Source organism: Xiphophorus couchianus, chromosome 5, assembly GCF_001444195.1.
Source record: "Xiphophorus couchianus chromosome 5, X_couchianus-1.0, whole genome shotgun sequence".
NCBI classification, from domain to species: domain Eukaryota; kingdom Metazoa; phylum Chordata; class Actinopteri; order Cyprinodontiformes; family Poeciliidae; genus Xiphophorus; species Xiphophorus couchianus.
This window is the reverse complement of record NC_040232.1, coordinates 1,323,973-1,346,089: the sequence shown is the minus strand read 5'-3', so window position 1 is coordinate 1,346,089 and position 22,117 is coordinate 1,323,973. Positions and strand designations below refer to the sequence as shown.

Here is a 22,117-nt window from a genome sequence, read left to right as displayed (position 1 = left end):
AGACTAACTGTGATAAAACTTTCAGACGTGGATCAGAGTCCTGATGAAGGAACGGTGAACGCTGCCAGGTCCAACCTGGACGGGTCCACCGCGGACCCCGGGCGGAACCGGCTGGGGTTCGAACCGGGGACCTTGCTGCCTCCACAGCTCATCGTGAGTTTTAACCAAACTTTTTTCCTCTGGTTGTCCGAACCTGCGTCAGACCGGAAGTCCTTCATGTAGTCACGTGATAAGGCGTCCAGATGATCGGACACCTGATTTCATCATCATCATCTTCATCATCATCTTCTTTTTTTTTGTTTTATTAAACATTTTGAACAAGTGTACAATATCACGTGGCGTGTTCATACATGAAGAAACAAGTCTTACAGGCTTAAGGCACACATATAATTATGACAATAAAAAAATGTAAACAGGTAAAATAAAATTATAAATAAATAAAATTTATCAGACATCAAACAGAGGGATAGCATAACGACAAAAACAAGCAGAGACAAAGGGGCTTTAGTTTTCTAATAAATTCACACCATTACAGGCGTCTAACAGTTGTATTTATTCCTGCTGGTTTTTCATCAGTTTTAGCTTCTGAAGTGATTTTTGTCCATTAAAAGGTTTTTAAAAGCTGAAAAGTCAGGATTTCTATTTCCCATTTACAGCAGTGGATGGAGAATCTGGTGAGGATCAGCAGGTTGTGAAGAACTTCATCATCGTCTTCATCATAGTCTTCGTCAGCAGCAGCAGCAGCAGGTCTTCTTCTGCGTGGACCGGTTGTGTAACCGCAGGGCGAGACGCAGCCTGAAGGTCAGCTCCTGCTGCCCCCTGCTGGCGGCGGCGCGTCACCGCAGCTCCGCTCCGCCTCCATTTTGCCTCGGACAGCCGGCGGAGGAGCAGCGGCTCACAGCGGCTCGCAGCGGACTGTCGGCTCAGCGTCCCCGGCGGTGGATCCAGCTCTCTGCGGCTCCCTGCGGCTCTCTGCGGGTTTCTGCGGGTTTCTGCGGCATGGCGGCGCTGCGGCGGCCCGCGGTTCGGGCGCATCGGCTCTTCTGAGGATTTGTTCATTTGGCGGTTGTTTTGGAAGCGGAGCGGAGCAGCAGAGGGGGTTCGGTTCTGCTTCGGATGGTCAGGTACCGGCTTTGTTCTAATTCTCCATGATTGGCTGTGAGCTGCGGCTCCGCCTGATCCGCTCAGCGGGCCGCCGGGGGCCGCCAGGCCGCGGCTGGAGCCTCTCCGGCGGCCTGGCGGCGCCGCTTCCCCCGGCAGCATCCATCCGGCCCGGTGGGGGCCGCGGGGAGTGGGGTGGGGTGGGGTGGTGGGGGGGTGTTACATAATGTGTGCGCTGTGCACGCGCCCGGCGCGCGCTTGTGCCTGTCCGCATCTGATGGAGCAGATCCACGCAGGTGGATATGCGGGGATGCGCGGGGTCTCTGCGCTTTGTTTGGCTGGGAGGGCCGGTTCGGTTGGGGCCTAGCTGTACGTGCTGCGGCCCCGCACGGCCTGCTGGAGCTCCGGCAGAAATCAGGTCAAAGGATCAGCCGTCTGTCAGGCCTGAAACCCGAATGCTCGGTTCGGTTCGGTCCGTCATCCGGAACTAATGGGCCTGTTTGATCCCGGTCCAACACGAACTGCAGCTTTTTCAGAATATTTCCAGAGTTAACAGGAAGGAGTTTCCAGCACCTTGACTTATAAAGAACCTGATGGAGCTGGAGCCCAAACCTGGAAAAACCTGGAAAAATAAACCAGTAAATGTTCAACCCATCACTTCAGAGCTTCCTCGTTAGACCTGCTGACAGACCGGTTCTGGTTCTAAGCTGATATCAGTGTCAGAACAGAAACTTTATGATTTTAGTGAAAGTTGGTTTCCAGAACCATCCGAACCCATCGAGGCGTTTAATCTGTGTTGAAAACATGAACGAAACATCAACTCTGTTTTTCTTATCAAAGCTGTTGATCCATGACTGAAACATTCTAGAGGATCTTTGTTTGGTTCCGGGCCCATTTTAATCATTAAGCGATTTAAAAACAGAACCGCTGGACCCAGAGAGCCTATCGGAGGGCAGCACCGACGTATCGCTGCTCCTGCAAGAGCACAATGTTCATGAAACCAGCACGAAGCTCAACCACAGCGCGTAATGCGCATGGCCCACTGAAACAGCAGACTTTATTTATTTTTCCACACATTATGCCAAATAAGAAGACATGAAAGCAAAGCCTAGGATGAACCTGGAGGAGGACGGAGGTTCCAGGTCGGGAGGTTCCAGGTCCGGAGGTTCCAGGTCCGGTGGCTCTGAGACGTCCAGAGGAGAAGCAACAATGTCTGCTTCATTTCTGCTCTTTGGCCAACATTTCCACAGACGTAGCGCCACGCTCAGGGAGAGCGGCAGATGTCACGGTCGGCCAACCGGTCGCCAAACCATAAAACCGCCGACCCACCAGAACCGCACACGGTGAAAAGCCCAGGCGGGATCCAAACGGCTCTTAGAACTACGGGAGGATCAAACTCCCTCATTCACTTTTAGCTCACAGAAAAAGCAAACTGACCAATCAGATTCAGGCTTTGGCGTTCCCACAACAGACTCGCTACTACAAGACGTTTTCACACAAAAGATAATTTTTCTAAACAATTTTGCTAATAGTAAAGAGGGTTAGATAATAAAAAAATCCAGAAACTTCTTTTCTTTACTTGAAAGATAATCTGCAGTGAGCAGGCGCACCTAGATCTACAAAACCTAGAACATGGAGGAGTTGATGTTCTATCCGCCGGGTCAGGACAAGAAACAGACTGCAGCCATCAGTACCTGTTTTGCTGACCGGTTCTGATCCATTTCAGTCCAGTTCTTCAGCAGTTCTGGATCAGACGGTTCTAGGGGTTCTGGTTCTGTCTTCTATTGAACTAATCCTGAATTAATTCAGTAATTGATTAAGGGTTATGCCCTGCGACAGACTGGCGACCTGTCCAGGGTGAACCCCGCCTCTCGCCCGGAACGTAGCTGGAGATGGGCACCAGCAACCCTCCCGACCCCATTAGGGACAAGGGTGAACAGAAAATGGATGGATGGATGGATGGATGGATTAAGGGTTAACGGATCATTGTGGGGCGCCGCCGCAGGTTCGATTTCCGGCCTGCTCTTCTCTCATTTCCTGTCAACTCACTTCTGAATAAAAGGCCATCAGAGCCAATAAAACCTGAAAAACTGAATCCAGACTGAAAGAAAATCAGATCAATAATTAAAATAAAAATGTAAACACATATTAACATTTAAAATAAAAACATTTTAGTCTGAACTCCAGTTCAGTTTTAGCTTCACCTTCTGGAAATAATCTCCCATTAATCGGCTTTAGCATCCAGTCATTAATCAATAATCGATATCTATTGATGTTCAGCTTTTCTCCTGTCGGAGGGATTTCAGCTGCAGGAAATGATTTCTGCTTTCAAACGGGAAATAAATTCACGGTCAGCTGCAGCTCCGACCTCTGACCTCTGACCTTCATCCTCTGTGGACTCCAGGAAGGAAACCAGGTCTGAAGAGCTGAACCGGGTCAGAACTCTGGGAACACTCCCAGAGTTCTGACCCGGTTCAGAGAAGGAATCTGGATCCAGAATGGAGGAATCCAGGGATTTCATCCATTTGGGTCCAGATTAGAACCAGAACCAGAACCGGTCTCAGGGAGACGTTTGGACTTCAGAACTTTTCTTATGGTTCTGCTGATAGTCGGACGTTCTGCCGGTCTGACCGGGCCGTTGGTGGTTCTGATTCTGGAGCGGGTTTGCTGCAGCAGAACCACTTCCTGTTTCTGATCTGAGGCTCCTTATCGTTATCTGCCGGCTGCAGCCGACCCACCCGGACCAATCAGGAGCTGGGCCTGGGAGGGGGCGGGGCCAGGACGACGAGTCATGCTGCCGCGGCGCCATGGCAACGGGGAGGGGGGTCTGGGGGGAGAGCAGGGAGAACCCTGCTGGTTCTGGAAGCAGAACTTTTATGGATCTCCATCAACTGCTCCAGTAATAAACAGAACCACACGTGGTTCTCATAGAGCGGCCGAACAGAACCGCTGGAACCTCGGCTCTCATATGGTTCCTTCAGCTCAAATGAGTCGAAACCGGTACCATCATCTGGTACCGGTCGGGATGGAACCAGTCGGTCCGGTCAGGACAGACCTTTGGACCCAATCCGGATGGTTTCCTGGATCTCTGCTCAACGTTTTAATCTTCATCTTTAAAACTCCTATTTTCACCTGTGGTTGCGGAGCGACAGGTAGCGGAACACCTGGATCAGCTGCAGCGCTGCTACTGGTTACCATGGTGATGAAGATCAAATCAGACTAAAGCCACATGTAGCAAAGCTCCTCCTCTTCAGCGCTGTGACACTGAGTGCTGGGGTGTGCTGTGGTGGCGCAGGGGTTAAGCACAACCCACATAAGGAGGCCTTAGTTCTGGACCTGGCCGTCACAGGTTCGATTCCCGGCCTGGCGACCTTTGCTGCATGTCTTCCCCTTCTATCATTACCTGCTTTCCTGTCAAATAACTATCAAATAAAGGCCACCAGAGCCAATAAAACCTTTTTTTTTTTTTTTAAAGACTCTGAGTGCTAGCTGGCTAGCTGTAGCGTAAACATAGCTAGCACGTTAGCTCGCGTGCTCCTTTCAGCTGTTGGCACTGAGGTTTCCATGACGATATTTGTGCAGTCCCACTTTGTGTCAGACTCAGAGGAGGAGGTTTTGATTCCAACACCTAAAGAACATCCTTTAAAAAATAATTTATCATGTGTAACTGAATAAAATTGAATGATTTTATTTGCCACATGGCCCAGCCCAAGTATGTCTCTATGTACAACATCTGTGTTTCTATCTATCTTTGACAGATTTCTGCTCCACCGTCCAGACGATAAAAACATTACAGGAAATTACAAGATATAGCTGTGAATGCTAGCATTAGCCTGCTAGCATTAGCCTGCTGTTTCTAGATGTTGCTGGAAATCCAGAGGAATGTTCCCAGATCCCAAACCTCTGGCCTCTGTCTTCTTCAGGTTCCCAGTGAGGATGTGGCAGTGAGCATGCTCAGTGCGCTGATTGTCACCATGGAGTCAGTGGGTAGCAGCCCGGCCTGCAGCGAACAGAAAAACTGTACGGCCGACGATGAATCCAAAGACTACTGCTACTCAGCCCGCATCCGCAGCACGGTGCTGCAGGGGCTGCCGTTCGGAGGCGTGCCCACTGTGCTCGCCCTGGACTTCATGTGCTTCCTGGTGAGCCTGTCGTCGCTACGCTGAGCGGCGCGTTAGCAGCGCTGTTGGCTGACTGTAAGCAGAGCAGTTAGTAAAATGTTAGCACAGCATTAGCAGAGAAATTAGCAGGTGGTGGATGTGAGCTTCTGATTCTGAAATGCTGCTCAGGTGGTTTCAGCGAGGGAACCGTGTTTCTCTGGTTGGATCAGTTAAATGTGACGTTGTGCTAGAAAGCTGCATTTCTGTATTAATTTCTGTGAATTACAAGCAGAGCAAATGGCTCCATGTTCTCAGCTGGTTGTGTTACACAGAATCCAGTGAAAAAATACCCTCGGCTGAAAGCTAGCAGGAACTTAGGAGCAGGAATAGAGAGAGGGTTCAATCTGAAGAATCTACATCTAGCTCCGTATTCAGCTCTACATGCTCTTCTTCATCATGCTGTTTTTCTTCAGGTGCTCCTCTTCGTCTTCTCCATCCTGAGGAAGGTTGCGTGGGATTATGGCCGCCTGGCGCTGGTCACAGATGCAGACAGGTAAGCAGGAAGTGACTGGTTCCTGTGGTCTCATTGGCGCCCCCTGGTGGCGGGGCTGCTGAAGTGTAAATGTCTCTGGAGAACGCTGGGCTGAGGATCAGGAATGTCTGGAGAAGCGGGAGGTTCTGCTTCAGTAACTTTTCCTCATCTTCCTGTTTTTCCTTCTTGAAGACTGAAGAAGCGTTTCAGCGACCTGGAGGAGCAGGAATAGTATGTTGCTGCCTGTCGGCTGTTTGGTTTGTCCGTTAACTCCTTCTCTTCCTCCTCCTGTACCTCACTCTTCTTCTTCTTCTGCTGCTGCTTCCATTAACAGGATGCTGCGCTCTGATTGGTCCACTAGCACATCTGGCTCCTTCTTGTCCTATCAGACGTTCTGCTCACTAATGAGTGACTTTTGGCCCTGCTAACCCTCCATACTCTGTGTGTGTGTGTGTGTGTGATGAAGCTAACGCTGCGCTCCTCTCTCCATCTTTAACTCAGCCGCAGACGAGACACAGATAACTATGAGCCGGTGAAAAGGTAACGGCTGCTGCTGCAGCTCAGTGTGTGGTGACCCCGTGGTGACCTCGTGGTGACCCCGTGGTAGTCAGTAGGGTAGACCTCAGTGCGCCTTGGGCCGAATCAGAACCAGGTAGATCATGTCTGAACTCAGAACCCGCCTGCTAGCTTTCAAACTAGGAGGCGCCAAGGAGTTCATGGTTCCTGCAGGTCAGTCCCTGGAAGGACGGTCAGGAAACCCCTTACACCTGGTCACAGCAGGGAAGTGGGCGGGGCCTGTCTGGAAAGGTTTTCTTAATTTCTTTATGTTTTTGGTGGATTTTTAAACTTTTAGCTCAACATTTTCATGTTTTCATTTGCCTGAAATTTGATCCAGATCTTCATCGTTAAATCTGGGGTCGGCCTTTAGGGGGCGCAGTTTTAGTTCCTGTCCCTTTGGGGCCGTTTGTCCTGAAGTCTCAGACCCTGAAGCAGCTCCGTCTGTGTCTCCCTCATCCTGTCAGTCTGAGGGAACCAGCTTTCAGGCATAGAGGTCAAAGGTCAGGCGGCTACATGCTAACTGGCTCCTTCCCGTCTGTTTGCAGCGTTGCCTCAGCGATGCACTCGGAGACTCCGGATCGCTACGAACGGCTCACCTCGGTGTCCAGCTCTGTGGACTTTGACCAGAGAGACAACGTAAGGATGTCTTCATCACTCCTCTTCCTCCTCCTCCTCGCCGTCATCAGTCTCATATGAACCTTCAGATGTTTAACGGCCTCCTGGTTGGAGTTTCCTTCAGGTTCTGATCTGATTCTGAGGTCCGATTAGTTTCCCTGCTGTCATGTTCGCGTATAAAACTCAGCCTTCGGTACAGACTTGACCCGTTAGCCTAGCTTAGCATAATGCTGTAAACAGAGGGACACTGTTAGCCTAGCTTAGCATAATGCTACAAACAGAGGGAACAGGGTTTCCGCGCGGTAGTAAAAGGTAATAAATTAAATGAGCTCAAATTAAGGCCAGTAAAAGGTAGTAAAAGTAAGATAAGATTTATTTGTCATTGTCATCAACAGATTGAGATTTGCTCGACTCGAGTTAAGATGCAGGTTATGTGTATATACATAATATACAAAGATAAAGAAATGAATAGTACAAAATGAGAATAAATAGACATCAGAAGATGGTTGCAGCGCCTGGAGGTGTCGCAACAGAATTTACATTTTTAACAAAGTGGTGTCAAGAGCAGAAGTTCTTATGCCTTTGAATTTAGTGCCATGGTTGCCATCAGGTAAAAACGGTTTTTTAGGCGATTTGTCCTGGTTTTTATTGCTCTGTATCTCTTGCCTGATGGCAGCAGCTGGAAGAGACCATGGCCAGGGTGTGAAGAGTCATTTAAAATGTCCAAAACTTTCTTGTGGAGCCTGGAAGTGTAAATCTGTTCCATAGTGGGGAGGGGGCAGCCTATGGTTCTCTCTGCTGCCCTAAGTAACTAAAGGTAGTAAATTTTTCATCATTCCTTCAAAATATTTTTAATTTTCCATTGATGCCCACTTATTGTTTTAAGCTCGTTTTACTAAAATCTGTATAAAAATGATAACTACGGTTCTGGCAGGACCTGGGCTGTCACTGACGGACTCCAAGCTGCGTAGTGTTGGACCCGCCTAACCTGTTGAGACTAGCCAGTCATTTTGAGCTTCACCAGGGGAAAATATAAGTTTTCACAACTTTGGCTCGATGATCCGAGATTCAAAGACTAGGAATGACCGAAAGACATTTTATAAAGTATGCAGGAAAAAATGTAAATTTGACCCGGAACCACGTGACGGAGATGAAATCAGAGCGAGCGGAGCGTCCAGCTTTCATCAGCAGTCAGGATTCCTGCGGGTTGAGGCTCCACCGTGGAGCAGATCCCGTTTCATTTGTTGGTGCTAAACTAAGCGATGCATCTGGAAACTCGAGCTCAGATACGAGCCAAAGTTTTCCCAGCGACGCGCCAGGAGCTGCAGACAGGCAGCTGACCTGCTGACCCTAAAGCTCAGAGCTGAGCTGCTGCAGCAGCTAAAGTAAGTAAAATCCCACCAGCTGCAGTGTGAACAAAGTCAATAGTTAAGATTCCACTGCAAATGTAGGAAACATGTTAGAACAAGTTTATCATTCATTATTAGCTGGTACCATTTAGACACGTTTCATGTTATTGTTTACATCCAGAAATTTTGCAAAGGCAAAAAGACCATTCTTCTCCTTGCCGTCCGGAGCCGGTAGAACGGTTCTGGTAGAACGGTTCCGGTAGAACGGTTCCGGTAACTAAATGAAACCTTCTAATTTAGAGCAGTGCGCCGCAGCAAAGGGAAAATAACTCAGAAAAACCGTCAAAGAACAACTCAAACCACTCGTATCCCCTCCTCCCTCACTTTCCCTGTCGGCTAGCTACACGCAGACTCGTTGCCATGGCAACAAACCAACAGATATATGCATGAGGATCCATCACCATAAAACCCGCAAACGTTTTCCACACAAAGGGCAACACATTCAGTCCTCAACAGTTTCCTGTTTCCAGGCTGGATGTTTTTTTAGATTATAGAATAGAATAGAAGTACTTTATTCATCCCAGCAGGGAAATTATTTTGCAGTTACAGCATAGAGACAAGACACACAACATCCACCAAACAACATTTTTCAAAACAAGATTGTTAGATGATCTGAACTCAGCGCTGGTTGATCGGCTCATTTAAACTGCTGCTCTAATGGTGACCATGATCTGACACTGTGTGTGTGTGTGTGTGTGTGTGTGTGTGTGTGTGTGTGTGTGTGTGTCGGTTGCCTCGCTGCACATGGACATTTGTTTATTAAACTGTCCAATGACCTGTGAAATATGACACCTTGAACCTTGTTATCAAGTTGTCCTAGTTTGACGATTAGTAGCAAACTAATATTCTGAGAATAAAACATCAGCTTGTGAAATTAGAATGTCGTTGCATTTTGCTGATATTCTTAAAAAGAACAAATATCCTGAGTCTTATGGATTTAGGATAAGCACTAAAAATAGTGCTTCCTGTTTTTGACATGTGAGGTTTTGGTCTAGTTAAAGTCACAGTTAGACCTTCAAGTAAGTGAGATAAAGTTTTACATGAGCCGTCATCTTACATGGTCAGTAAACCGACTGCAGATTCTCACAGATTATCAATCTATAAAAGGTTTGACCTGCCGATTTCAATTTAGCCAGTTAAATCTTTTTTGATTGAAATGTCATTAAATATAGGAAGAAAGTCTCTGTTGGTCACAGTGAGGTCACTACTGATGACTACAGGCTTGCAGACCTGACCTGGTGGGTCGGTCTGTCAGTCAGTCTGTCCTCTCACTGCAGAGCAGAAATGAGATCGGCTTCACATAAATATCCACCGATCTCCCAGCTCCCAAAATTGAGGAAATTGTTGTTAAATTGGCTCAATTTTGTGTTTGTAGTAAAAATATTGTAGAGGTAGTTAAAAAGGTAGTAAATTCAACTCTGGGATTCTTGTATAAACCCAGGGGGAAACTGTTAGCCTAGCTTAGCATAATACTGTAAAAACAAGCTTAGCTTAGCATCAGATATAGTTAAGCAGATTAATGTAAAATATTGTCAGCAAAAACATTAGAAACTCATCTAAAAGTAGTTTTACAATATTTGTTTGTCATAAATTACAAACACAAAATTATGAAGTGTCATGTAAAATTAACCTTTTGATCTTAAAAACAAATATCCACTGCACCAAAGTGCTGTAGAGTATTCATAAACCTGCAGATAAAAACACAGATGAAAACAGTAAATTACCATGTCAGGCCTTCTGGAAAAGCTACAGAATAAAAATGAGTTTTGAACAGTGTTGTATAAAGTACTGAAATCTCAGAGTCAAGTAAAAGTACAAGTACCTCTCCAAAATATGACTTTGGTAAAAGTCCAAGTCACTGACTGAAATGTTACTTGAGTTAAAGTCTTAAAGTATCTGAAACTTCTTGTACTTAAGTATGGAAATTACTGTAAAAATGGATGTACTCAAGTAATGTAATGAAAAGTACAAGTAAAAAGTAAAACAAGGCAAATGCAGTTTGAATGACATTTTTTATATTTTGGTAAACTTGTCAAATACACTTAAAATAATGTACACAACCAAGTGCAGGCAAAATTAAACCTGCTAATAGATATACCTGCAGGCATCATTTAGTTAAGAAAATTAGGTGCTTTACCTATAGCACAAGGTTAACTTAACCTGCTTTACAACTGAACCAGCTTCTTAGTATACCCTCCAGGACAGAAAATACAAAGTTTTTGTAAGCCTCAAGTTTTCCCTTCAAGTAAGGTCAGTGCTGAAAATGAGAAAAATAAATAGTACAGAAAATGCGGCCAACATGAAGAAAAAGATCTGTTACGATTACTCTACTTCACAAATCAGTGAATCAGTCAATGCTACAGTCAGTAGGTGGTGCACACAACTGGTCATTATGCAAAAGAAAAAAAGAATTGGGAGGGAAATGCAGCTTATTGGCATCTGTAAACCTGGTTTTGAACTTGCATGCCTTTCCTATATTCGTTAAATTTAGTCTAAATTGCTATCGCTATGGCTTCTGTCCCCCTTGAACAGAGGAGTCTAGGTAGCCTGCTACAGTCAACATTAAGCCTAAGCTAAATACACCACGTATGGAACTGAAACGATGCCAAACAAAGTTCATTTATGGTCAACGTTTCACAATACAGTAGTGTCTAGTGACCAAGCTATAGTTACTGAAACAGGAGGATTATAACCATTTCATAAGAAGTTACCTCGATGTGTTTCTTCAAGTTGGACGGGGAGTTTTTGTAAGATAGAATTTCCACATCTTTGGGCAGGAATAACATAAACTGCGGTACGACGAATCTTTAACACCCACGAAAGAGTATATTGTGTTTAAATAAGGCCATGGGCTCTCATCACCAGCTGGTGGTTCCCCTGGAGCCGTGTCCGACATAGTTGCAGTCGTTGTGGTCTCCGTCTCCTCCTCCATGTGGCTGCTGCTGATTGCGAGACTTGCTTTGTGTTTAATGGGAGAAGCGAAACAGGTGTATCCTATTGGTGGTGATGAACAAGCCCAGGCAAGCAGGCTACGGACTTTGTTCGGTAGCCTGCTTGCTACTTGCTAATCAGTAGGTGGGATCAAAACACTTTGTTTCTCTCTCTCGCTTTTTTGTAACGAGTAACTAAACCACACATTGAAAATGTATCGGAGTAAAAGTACGCAATTAAGTTCGGAAATATAGTGAAGTAAAAGTGAAAGTTATCAAAAATTTTCATACTCGAGGAAAGTATGAAGTACTCCAAAATATACTTAAGTAAAGTAGTGAAGTATTTTTACTTCGTTACTATACAACACTGATTTTGATGATGTAATGTTGGAGGGCGAATCGCTCCACACATCAGGAGCAGTGACAGCGAATGGTTCTGGGAATATTTAGAGCAGTTTATTATTTGACGCTGGAGCGAGGCCACAGAAAGCTTTAAGAACCAATAAAAGGATTTAAAATCAATCCCATAAGAAACTGGCAGATACTGGAGTTCTGATCTCAGGTTTCAGGGTTCCAGCTAAAAGTCTCGCTGCCACATTTTGAATCATTTGGAGACGCTATAGAGAAGATTAATTCAAAGAAATGCTATTAATTTAAGTGAGGTTTGATGTATTCAGCAGTACAATGAGCTGAAGGCAACATGGCCGCTGGGTTGTGCCATGAAGTGGGACGACGTGCCTGGAAACGGACGCTGCGGCGCCGGCCCCTCGTCTGCTTGCTGCTCGATGGAAATGTCCTGAAATGAAATGTTGTTGTTCTCTGTACAACACAATAAATGTTGTGCCGCTGCTCTTCATGCTCTGGGGTTTGGTTCTGATCCGTCTGGTTCCTCCTGCAGGGCTTCTGTTCCTGGCTCACCGCCATCTTCAGAATAAAGTAAGTCTGGCTCTCAACAACCCGCCAGCTTCTCTTTGCTTTGGAAATGTCTGATCTCAGGGTCTGAGATCTGTCTCCTTCATCGACGCTTCAGGGACGAGGAGATCCGTGAGAAGTGCGGCGAGGACGCCGTGCACTACCTGTCCTTCCAGCGCCACATCATCGGCCTGCTGGTCGTCGTGGGCGTCCTCTCCGTGGGCATCGTCCTGCCGGTGAACTTCTCCGGTGACCTGCTGGGTAAGCGCTCCGGCTGAGGCTCAGAGGCAAAAAGCTGCAGACTCTGGACGGACTGCGGTCTGCAGGATTCCCTTCATGACGCTCTCCGTTTGTTTCTGGTTGGTTTTAGTCAGAATTATCAGTGCAGATGCTTTCCTAAGCCAGGGAGCTCCTGGACCTCCTTCCAAAGAAGGTAAAGGCGGCGGGCGGCTGCAGGGCGGGAGGCGCTCTGCGCCGCTCTAGGCGTGATTTAGCTGGTGGTTCTAGCTGGACCTGGACTCGGTCCCATCCGGTCTGTAGATGCCGTACTGAGTGTTGTGACCCGAGTCTGGTTCTGGTGAATTCTCCCTGACGTTGTTTAGATTTAGACCTCCAGCTTTTGGTCTGGAACGGTGTCAGAACGTGAAGGTTTCACCTGCTGGACTCATGACTCGTTTTGTCATGTCTGTCTGTTCCAGAGAACAACGCCTACAGCTTCGGACGCACCACAATCGCCAACCTGAAGTCAGAGTGAGTGACGGCGCTCAGCAACACTCACCGTCTGCTGGCATGTTTTCACCAACACGTGTGACCGCAAACCACAAATGAAGTATTAGATTTTGAATTGATTTAGCCTAGCTTAGCATGAAGACCTAAAACACAGGCTAAATGTTAGCCTAGCTTAGCATGGATACTGGAATTGAAAGAAACTCTTTGCCTCGTTTACAGGGACAAGTTTTAGGAAAATGCTAGTTCAGCATAAAGATTTGCCACAGAGGAACAATACTGACAGTGAAAGGTGACGGCTGCAGCGCAGCGCGCAGAACAACGCAGCATCAACCCAACAGAAACTGAACCGGCTCTTGTTTCCAGGACCAAGCTGCTGTGGCTCCATACGACCTTTGCCTTCATGTACCTGCTGCTGACGGTCTACAGCATGAGGAGACACACATCTAAGATGCACTACAAGGAGGACGATCTGGTAGGAGAGGCGGCGCTGCGGCCCGCCTTCTGATCCACTTGGTTCTGACGACGTCTACTGGGTTTGAGCTGGAGTGGCCAGTAATCCCAGGGTTGTGTCTTGCAGGTGAAACGCACTTTATTCATAAACGGCATCTCCAAGTATGCTGATGAGAGTCAGATCAAGCAGCACTTTGAGTGAGTTTTACCGTAACGAGGATCCGCCGGCCCGCAGCAGCTGTCCTAACCTTCCCTCCATGCTGCTCCGCAGGCAGGCCTACGACAACTGTGTGGTTCTGGAGGCTCGGATCTGTTACAACGTGGCCAAACTGATGGCGCTGAGCGCTGAGAGGTGAGTCCAGGTTGGTCCCGGGTCACTGGGCCTGCAGACGCAGCGTTCAGGACGTTTTATGGGTGTGGTTGCAGGAAGAAGACGGAGCGCAGTAAGAAGTTCTTCACCGACCTGATGGCCAAGGAGCACGTTCCCACCATGATCAACCCCAAACCTTGCGGACACCTGTGCTGCTGTGCCATCGCCGGCTGCGAGGAGGTGACCTCTGTCCAACCGGTCCCTCGTTCGTCAGGTTTCTGGGTTCAGAACCGGGCCGTTAACGCGTCTGGTTCCCCTACAGGAGGAGGCTGTGAGCTACTACACCAAGAGAGAGGCCAAGCTGAAGGAGGAGTACAGGAAGGAGAAGGAGAAGGTCCACACCAAGCCCCTGGGCATGGCCTTCGTCACCTTCCAGAACGAGGCCATGACTGCCATGTGAGCAGCCGAACCAAAACCACAGCTCAGATTTTACGTCCAAGATACCGATGGACACAATTTCATTCATTTCATCACTTAGATTACATTTATTCCTCAAATCGAGTATCTTTCTTCCTGCTGTTGGCCATTCATGCTTCTGACTCCACCCGTTCCCCTCTGACTCCACCCCTTCCGCTCTGACTCCACCCCTTCCCCTCTGACCCCACCCCTTCCTCTCTGACTCCGCCCCTTCCCTCTGACTCCGCCCCTTCCTCCACAGCATCCTGAAGGACTTCAACGCCTGTCAGGTTCAGGGTTGTCGTTGTCGCCAGGAGCCGTGTTCCTCTCAGTTCAGCGAAGTCCTGCATGTTCACAACTGGAGTGTGACGTACGCGCCGGACCCGCAGAACGTCCGCTGGTAGGTACACAGACTCCACCCACAGACTCCGCCCACAGACTCCGCCCACAGACTCCGCCTGTAAAACAAACCCGTGGCTGCGTCTCCTGCTGACGTGTTGCGGTTCCTTCCTGCAGGGAGCACCTGTCACTGGGCGGGATCTCCTGGTGGATCCGCTGCTTCATCATCAACTGCATCCTCTTCATCCTGCTCTTCTTCCTCACGACGCCGGCCATCATCATCTCCACCATGGACAAGTTCAACGTCACCAAGCCTGTGGAGTATCTGAACGTAAGCAGAGCCACCCTGTGTTTGTGTTCCTCTGAGCAACTCTTTGGGCCAGCTTTGTTCTACTCTGGTTCTGGTTCTGGTTCTGGTTCTGACTCTGACTCTGTTTTCTTCTGGACAGAACCCCATAATCACTCAGTTCTTCCCCACCCTGCTGCTCTGGGCCTTTTCTGCTCTGCTGCCCACCATCGTCTATTACTCTGCCTTCTTTGAAGCTCACTGGACCAGGTACCGCTGCTTCCTCTCATCTCTGGCATCAACCAGGGGTCGGGTTGCTGAGGCCCGTCTCGGTCCAGATCGGGCTCCGGTGTTCCGGTGATTGGAGCGGCGAGTGAAACCAGAACCGTGGCGGGTACTGACCGGTTCCTCTGTCTGTTCCTGCAGGTCTGGAGAAAACAGGACCACCATGCACAAATGTTACACCTTCCTGATCTTCATGGTTCTGCTGCTGCCGTCTCTTGGACTCAGCAGGTGGGACGCCTGCACCTGCAGCGGCGCCGCAGCGCCTGTCTGCTCTGCTGTCACTGAATCCTGTCTCTCTCTACAGTCTGGATGTTTTCTTTCGCTGGCTGTTCGATAAGAAGTTCCTGGATGACGCTAAAGTCAGATTTGAGTAAGTCACTGTGTCTCCATTTGTAAACTGCTCACCACAAACTGTAGGGAAGAGCTGATAAACCAGGTTCCCACTAGGGTCCATATGTCGTCTGAGTTAGAACCTGAGCTGAAACCAGAATTAAAGTCTAGACACCAAGTTCATCTTGACCAAGATGAAGAATCGGGTCGAGTTTTAAAGACAGCGATCAAGTCGCTGCCCCAACGACTTGGGAACAAGTCAAAGCCTGGCGCCTCATCTATAGAGGCTGAGACATTCAGCTGAAAACCAAAACTTTATGAAGTATGAAAAATATCAGTGAGACTTTTACGGGTCGGGACCAGAACCAGGATTTCTCCTGACTTCTTAAACACCAAAACTCAGAGTGATCCACACCGAGACAAAGACTTTGAGACTTGGACATCGAAACAGAGTCTAGACCTAAATTTGTAAATAAACACAATCAGGAAGTACCAAGGCTACAACTGTGAGCAACTGAGATTCAGTCAAAGCCAAAGGACAACGTGGCAGAAAGACAGAACCCAACAAAGTTACATCAAGCAGACGGGATTTCAACAGAAGCACAACCAGATGTTCAGAAAAGGAAGTGAGCCTTAAGGCATCTGGTTGGGTTTGTGTTTTCATCCTTCTGATCAGCCAATGAGAAAGGATTTTATCTTCAGGTGCGTCTTCTTACCGGATAACGGAGCGTTCTTCGTCAACTACGTCATCGCCTCGGCCTTCATCGGGAACGCCATGGACCTGCTGAGGATCCCCGGTCTGCTCATGTACATGATCCGCCTGTGCCTGGCTCGCTCCGCCGCCGACCGCCGCAACGTGAAGAGGGTAGGAGGGCGGAGACGGTGCTGGACACCTGGTCCCAGAAGTGTCCTTTCTGACTGCAACTCTGTCTCTGCAGCACCAGGCCTACGAGTTCCAGTTTGGCGCCGCGTATGCCTGGATGATGAACGTCTTCACGGTGGTGATGGCCTACAGCATCACCTGCCCCATCATAGTCCCCTTTGGTCAGTACGCAGCACTTCCATCAGCAGGTAGCTACCTGAGCAGGTAACTCAACTCTGCTGTTCCTCCAGGTCTCATGTACATGCTGCTGAAACACCTGGTGGACAGGTACAACATGTACTACGCCTACCTGCCCTCCAAGCTGGACAAGAAGATCCACTCAGCTGCAGTGACTCAGGTGGTGGCGGCGCCCATCCTCTGCCTCTTCTGGCTGCTCTTCTTCTCCACTGTCCGCACAAGTGAGCAGCTCTGCTTCTGGATTCCTGCAGCTTACCTTAGACGGCCAGACTAGGTGTGAGTTCTGGTACCAGGACTGGTTCTGTGGTCTCATTCTAACTGTTCTCCGTCCCGCCAGGCTTTGATACGCCCACCTCCATGTTCACGCTGGTGGTTCTGGTCGTCACCATCGTGGTCTGTCTGTCCCACGTCTGCTTTGGACACTTCAAGTACCTGAGCGCCCACAACTACAAGGTGAGTTCTGGCTGCAGGTGAGAGTCCGGCCGCTGATTGGTCGGTTGGTCGTCTCACTGCCCAGCATTCCTGTTTCAGATCGACACAAAGGAGAGCGACGTGGACGCCGTGAAGAACGGACGACCGGCTCGCTCTTCGTCCTCTCCAACCAACAAGTCTCAGGTGAGTCCTCCTGCCAGGTTCTGACCAGACCTCAGTTCTCCAACGGGTCACGAACCGTTCGGGTCCGGCTTTGACCCGCTTGTGGTTCTGTGGCAGGTGGCGCCGCAGCAGCAGATGTACATCGCCCAGGTGCTGCAGGACCCGAACTCGGACGAGCCGGGCGGCGCCAGCAGCGAGGAGGACCGGGGCTCGTCGCAGGACGAGGAAATGCTGAATGGAGGGAACAGCATCAACGAGGCGGATTTCCAGTCGGGGGAGGACAGTCTGATCGCCAACGAGGTCCACCAGTAGCCGGAGGCGGAGCTAGAGGAAGGGGCGGAACTAGCCACACCACAGCTACCAATAAGGCTAACTGGAGATTCACCGTTCGCACTCAAACGGTAGTGTGGCTGGGTTAGCCCCGCCCCCCTCAGCCTGAAGACTTGACCCTGACCTTTGACGCCGGCGCCGGATCGCCACCATCCAGCCCTCCACAGGAAGTCACTGTACATACCCACAACGCCAAAACTGTCGTCCGTTATCCGGGTGAGGGTGGGGTCCAACTTGTGCCTGGGCTGGTTTCCGTCTGTTCGCACTCGTGTCTTGATCGCCATCGATTCCTGTTCCGTCGGAAGAACGAACGCGTCGGACCGCTGAACTCTCCAACCGTCCGATCCAGTAGCCGTAGAAGCTTCGCTAACGCAGAACGGCCCCACCTTCCTTCTGTTCCCCAAACTCCGATGTCTGTTCTGCACATCCTTTTGGTTTGCTGTTGACCCGCCGAGCTTCTCGCTGCATGTCGTGACATCGCCACCTAGGGGCGACATCATTCATCACAGGAACAAACTCACCCGGATTCCTTTGTTTGTCAGCAGTTTGTCCGTCCAGATCCTCCCCTCCCGGATTATCTCACCTGGACTACCTTAAGTTGTGAATAAGGGAATGGGACGTTGGTGTCGGTAGCCTAGCGCTTCGACTCCTTCAAGACTCTCTGACTCTTCCGGCGGCAGAGAGCTCGGATGTCCGGAGACACGGAAGAGCAGCGCTTTTCGTCCGGTCCGATGCCTGAAGCTGTTTGGACTCTCAAGGGAAACGTTTTGTTGTGTCTTTTGTGAACTCTGTGTGTTTGTTTGTATGTGTGTGTGTGGATTCGATTGCTCTCCGGCATTCATTTCATACAGTCCAGCACCGTCTCCAGGTAATAGAACCGGTTCCGGTTCTGGTTCCTCTGGTCCCGGGTGGTTTTGATGATCCCAGTCGATCCCAGTGATGCTGGACTGGGCTGTTCCCTGTCAGACAGGTGAGCCCATTAAGGTATTCAAATGGCTGCTGTCTCCAACCTGACCACTAGATGGCAGTAGTTGTTCCAAACCAAACTGTTCCTTTTCAACATGGGTCATTATGTAGCAGCAAGGCTCTAGGCTGCCCCCTACTGGCTGATATTCTGAAACTTTAACTTTTTTCCTGTTTGATCCACTTTAGTTCTCTGGGATCCTGAGAATCAGCTGCATTATTACGTAGAATATCATCTTAATGTTATTCCTCATCAAAAACATCCCTGGAGTGTTGCCTGGACTCTTTCATTCATGTTTAAGAAAAAAATCATTCAAGTCTTAGTGGAGGAGCGACGTGTCAGAACGAGCAGGAGCTTCTTAAAGAGACAGAGGCCCAATTTCAAAACATTCAACAGCAAAGTCAGATTTCTTTAGTCATTTTAGATGCATCAAACATTTTCATAACCCAAGGCGACAGAGTCTCTGACTGGCCGTCAAAACAGATATGTGCTACCGTCCCTTTAAACCAGGGGTGTCAAAGTCCAGTCCTGGAGGTCCGGTGTTCTGCAACGTTTAGATGTTCTAGATGTTCCTCTGCTGCACCACTGGGACAGAATAATTAGGTCAGTAAGGCTCTGGGTCCTGGTCCTGGTCCTGGTCCAGGTCCAGGTCCAGGTGAAGGTCCAGGTTCTGGAGAACTGATCCACACAGGTCCAGGTAATGAAGCCGTTTCATTCCAGTTTTGGACCTGAGGCACAGTGACTGGAGTTTGATGCCTGTGGTTGAAACAGACCAGCTTGGTCCAGCATCATCCGGATCTGAACAGAACCACAGTTTCACTACTGGTTCTTCTAACCTGGTTGGTGCCGGCCCGGTCAGAACCAGACCCAGTCCAGTTGGGTTGTGGCTTCATTCCCAGTTTTCATTTCGGACCAGAACCGGTCCATTCAGACAATGATGCCCATGTTTTACTGTTGAGCGCCAATGGTGGTTTCCATGGTAACGGGAAACCGCCTGCAATGACGGGAAGTTTCAGGTGTTTGTTTTTCCTGAGTTCATGTTTACATCTGTTTGTTTTAGTGTGTGTGTGTGTGTGTATGTGTGTGTGTGTGTGTGTGTGTGTGTGTGTGTCAGACACTGAGCTGGACTATGAAAGCTGCAGCGCCCCCTCCTGGCGGCGGCTGCACGCTGGAGAACCTGCCGCCTCTGTGTCGTGTCGCTGCGTCTCCTCGGCCTCGATTGTAACACAGGAAGCAGAACCTGCAGAAGATCCGGGTCAGAACCAACAGAACCCTCCGGACTCTTCTGGGTCTCGCCGGATGCAGATAATCCGGCCCACTGGGTTCTGGTTCTGAGCTGGACCGCAGGTGGACCGGCTGTGTGATATTTTTGTAACTTGCTGATTGAAGTGTTTGATACCGGACAGAAGAAGCTGGAAGGTTTTTAAACGCAACACTTTCTGCTTTCCTTAGTTTTTTAAGCGTTGCTGCAGGAAGTGACACGTGATGATGATGATGATGATGATGAGTGTAAATAGCATTGGACTGCACCGCCTGAGGCGAACACGGCGCTTCATGTCAGGCTTTATTTATTGCTGTGAATATTTATTTTTACGTCGCTCTCCGGATGTACAGTGAACCTTTGTCCTGTTTATGTTCCATGATCAATAAAGCAGCTGATCCAAACCGCTCCGCCCTCTCTGGACCCGTCCCTCTGTCTGGACCCGTAGTCGGGTTGTGGTCTCGGTACCGTGGCGCAAAAAGTGGGTTTGAACCAGTGACGTGCGTTCATAGCTGGTGAGGCGCTGACGTAATCATAATCATTTTTACAAATATAAACCCTCTGCATGTTATTGTTTACATGTTTATTTCAAGTTCACCTCTCTGCAGCAAACAGGAAGGGCGGGACGGACCTCTGTTATGGAGGAAATTAAAGGTGCCTAAACTCATAGAATACATAAATAAAGGTTTAAATAAGACTCGCAACTCCATCTGCTCATGGTCACAGACTTTATTTGGAAATGGGACCGTTGCACTCCGGAAGTGAAGGGGGCGCTATTTCCTATATTATCCGTTTCTCCCATTTTTATTTTCTTTTGAAATCTGTGATATATCTTCACCTTTAGGAAGGATTTTCACTGAGCATTTTTCTGAACTTCTCTCTTTAATTTACTTCAGCTCAGCTCACAGTTTTTAACAGATTCTGTAGCTTTCTGTGAACTTCTAAATCTGCTGCTTAGTGGCATCTTTTCAGGTCTGATACTGCCTCTAGTGGCGTGGGGTGGTAACACAACTAGTCTATTACATTACTAAATCAGAGACCACAACGTCTTTAATATTTATTATTAATTCTGGCATTACTGGAACCTTAAAAGACCATACATTTTCATTTCCTTTAGGATGTAGAGCTAACGGTTGCTGCGCAGCCGCAGTGAGCTGCTATCAACCCGCGTCTTTTCAAAATGTCCGCCCGATAAAACACCGTCCTTAGAAATAAAACCTCTGGCAAAAATACAGACGGTGGTGGGAAGAAACAGGCTAAACAACCACAGTGACGTTTAATAAGGGCATTAAAATAAATGTGTCTGTGACATTCAGTGGGTTTGATATTAGACAGAATGGGTCAGGAGAGGAACCGCAGACCCGTCAGAACCTAAAGAACCAGAACATCAGTCTCTTCATCCCTCAGTCATTTCCTGAGACCGAAAAATAATATAAATGGCAATTTAAAGAACAAATCATACAAATAGATTAATAGGAAATAAATAAATATTGTGAAGAGAACATTAAAAACGTTTGTTAGGATTGTGTAGGAAAAATATTGATATATTTTATAAATACAGTGTTTTGTGGTCAATATTATTTCACCATTTTATTAATGTGGGTTGCCAGTTTGGATCAGGTTTCCTATCAAAACATAAAAATGATAGAAAACATGCTAACAAAAAGCCTCAGACCTGCAGACACAGAATAACAGAAGCGGCTCTTTGACTCAAATATATTAAAATATTAAATATTGCCCAGTTTTTTGTTTCGTTCTTTTTTTATTGCCCTGTAGGCAGCAATTATTCACATATATGTACATTTATTATTATTGATACTTTAAGTAAAGATGAATTGTACACGTTTATGTTTATGGGGGGGCGGTGACATGTTCGCACCTCAGAAAGTATGCAGTTTCTCCCCTGTCGGTACCCATTTCACTTTCTAAAAGCTTCTTTTTCTAATTTTTGAATCGTGTTCTTTGCTTGGAGCAAATTACCTGAGTAATAATAGTGATAAAGGTGATCCAGATTGGTTTGCATTTAAAATCAGATTAAACTGAGTCAGGTGTAACTGACAGATTAACAGTTTAGAATTAGAAAAGCATAAAGTGACGCGCAGCACAGACAGAATCTCATTGGGACGATTCACATCAACATGGCCGCCGTGATGAACACCGGGACGATGGTCCTGGTCCGGTCCGGTCCCGTTCTGGTTCTGGTCCTGGTTCTGGTCCTGGTCCAGTATTGGTCCTGGTTCTGGTTCTGATCCGGTCCTGATCTTGGTTTCAGCATTTAAAACATAAAGCCATTAAAAGAACTGATGTGTTCACTTTAACATTGTTTTTTGACGTTTCTATCTATTATTTTTGCTAAATACCCCACTGGCATTATTGTTTTGCATGTGCTGTGTTTATGATATTGATGTTGTTTGTCAACCCATTAAAAAAAAAAAAAAAAAGAAGATTAACAATAATAATAATCAGCGAGTTCTGAGTCCCGGAAACTACTGTAATCAGAGGAAGGAGAACGGTAATTATCCCGCTCCACCGGCAGGGGTCACTCCACTTCAACTCCGCAGAAGAA

General features: G+C 47.9%; 1 protein-coding gene across 8 annotated transcripts; it reads left to right on the top strand.

Annotated features, from left to right (window-relative positions):
- The first annotated feature begins 1,000 nt into the window (after positions 1–1,000).
- On the top strand, positions 1,001–18,668 carry LOC114144019 (CSC1-like protein 2). Of its 8 annotated transcripts, none has more exons than XM_028016454.1 (24): positions 1,001–1,124; positions 5,025–5,243; positions 5,675–5,754; positions 5,926–5,964; positions 6,837–6,927; positions 12,144–12,181; positions 12,276–12,418; positions 12,856–12,907; positions 13,250–13,358; positions 13,464–13,534; positions 13,608–13,688; positions 13,763–13,886; positions 13,969–14,102; positions 14,365–14,502; positions 14,619–14,772; positions 14,891–14,997; positions 15,154–15,240; positions 15,317–15,382; positions 16,045–16,207; positions 16,281–16,386; positions 16,456–16,623; positions 16,740–16,855; positions 16,934–17,017; positions 17,114–18,668. In XM_028016454.1, exons 2-24 carry the CDS (start codon positions 5,052–5,054, stop codon positions 17,306–17,308), a joined length of 2,538 nt encoding a protein of 845 aa, XP_027872255.1. In that variant the 5' UTR covers positions 1,001–1,124; positions 5,025–5,051; the 3' UTR covers positions 17,309–18,668. The 8 variants fall into 8 exon arrangements, with proteins under 8 accessions (XP_027872255.1, XP_027872254.1, XP_027872252.1 ...); XM_028016453.1 differs by having other exon boundaries at positions 17,111–18,668; XM_028016451.1 differs by having other exon boundaries at positions 17,108–18,668.
- Positions 18,669–22,117: the final 3,449 nt, after the last annotated feature.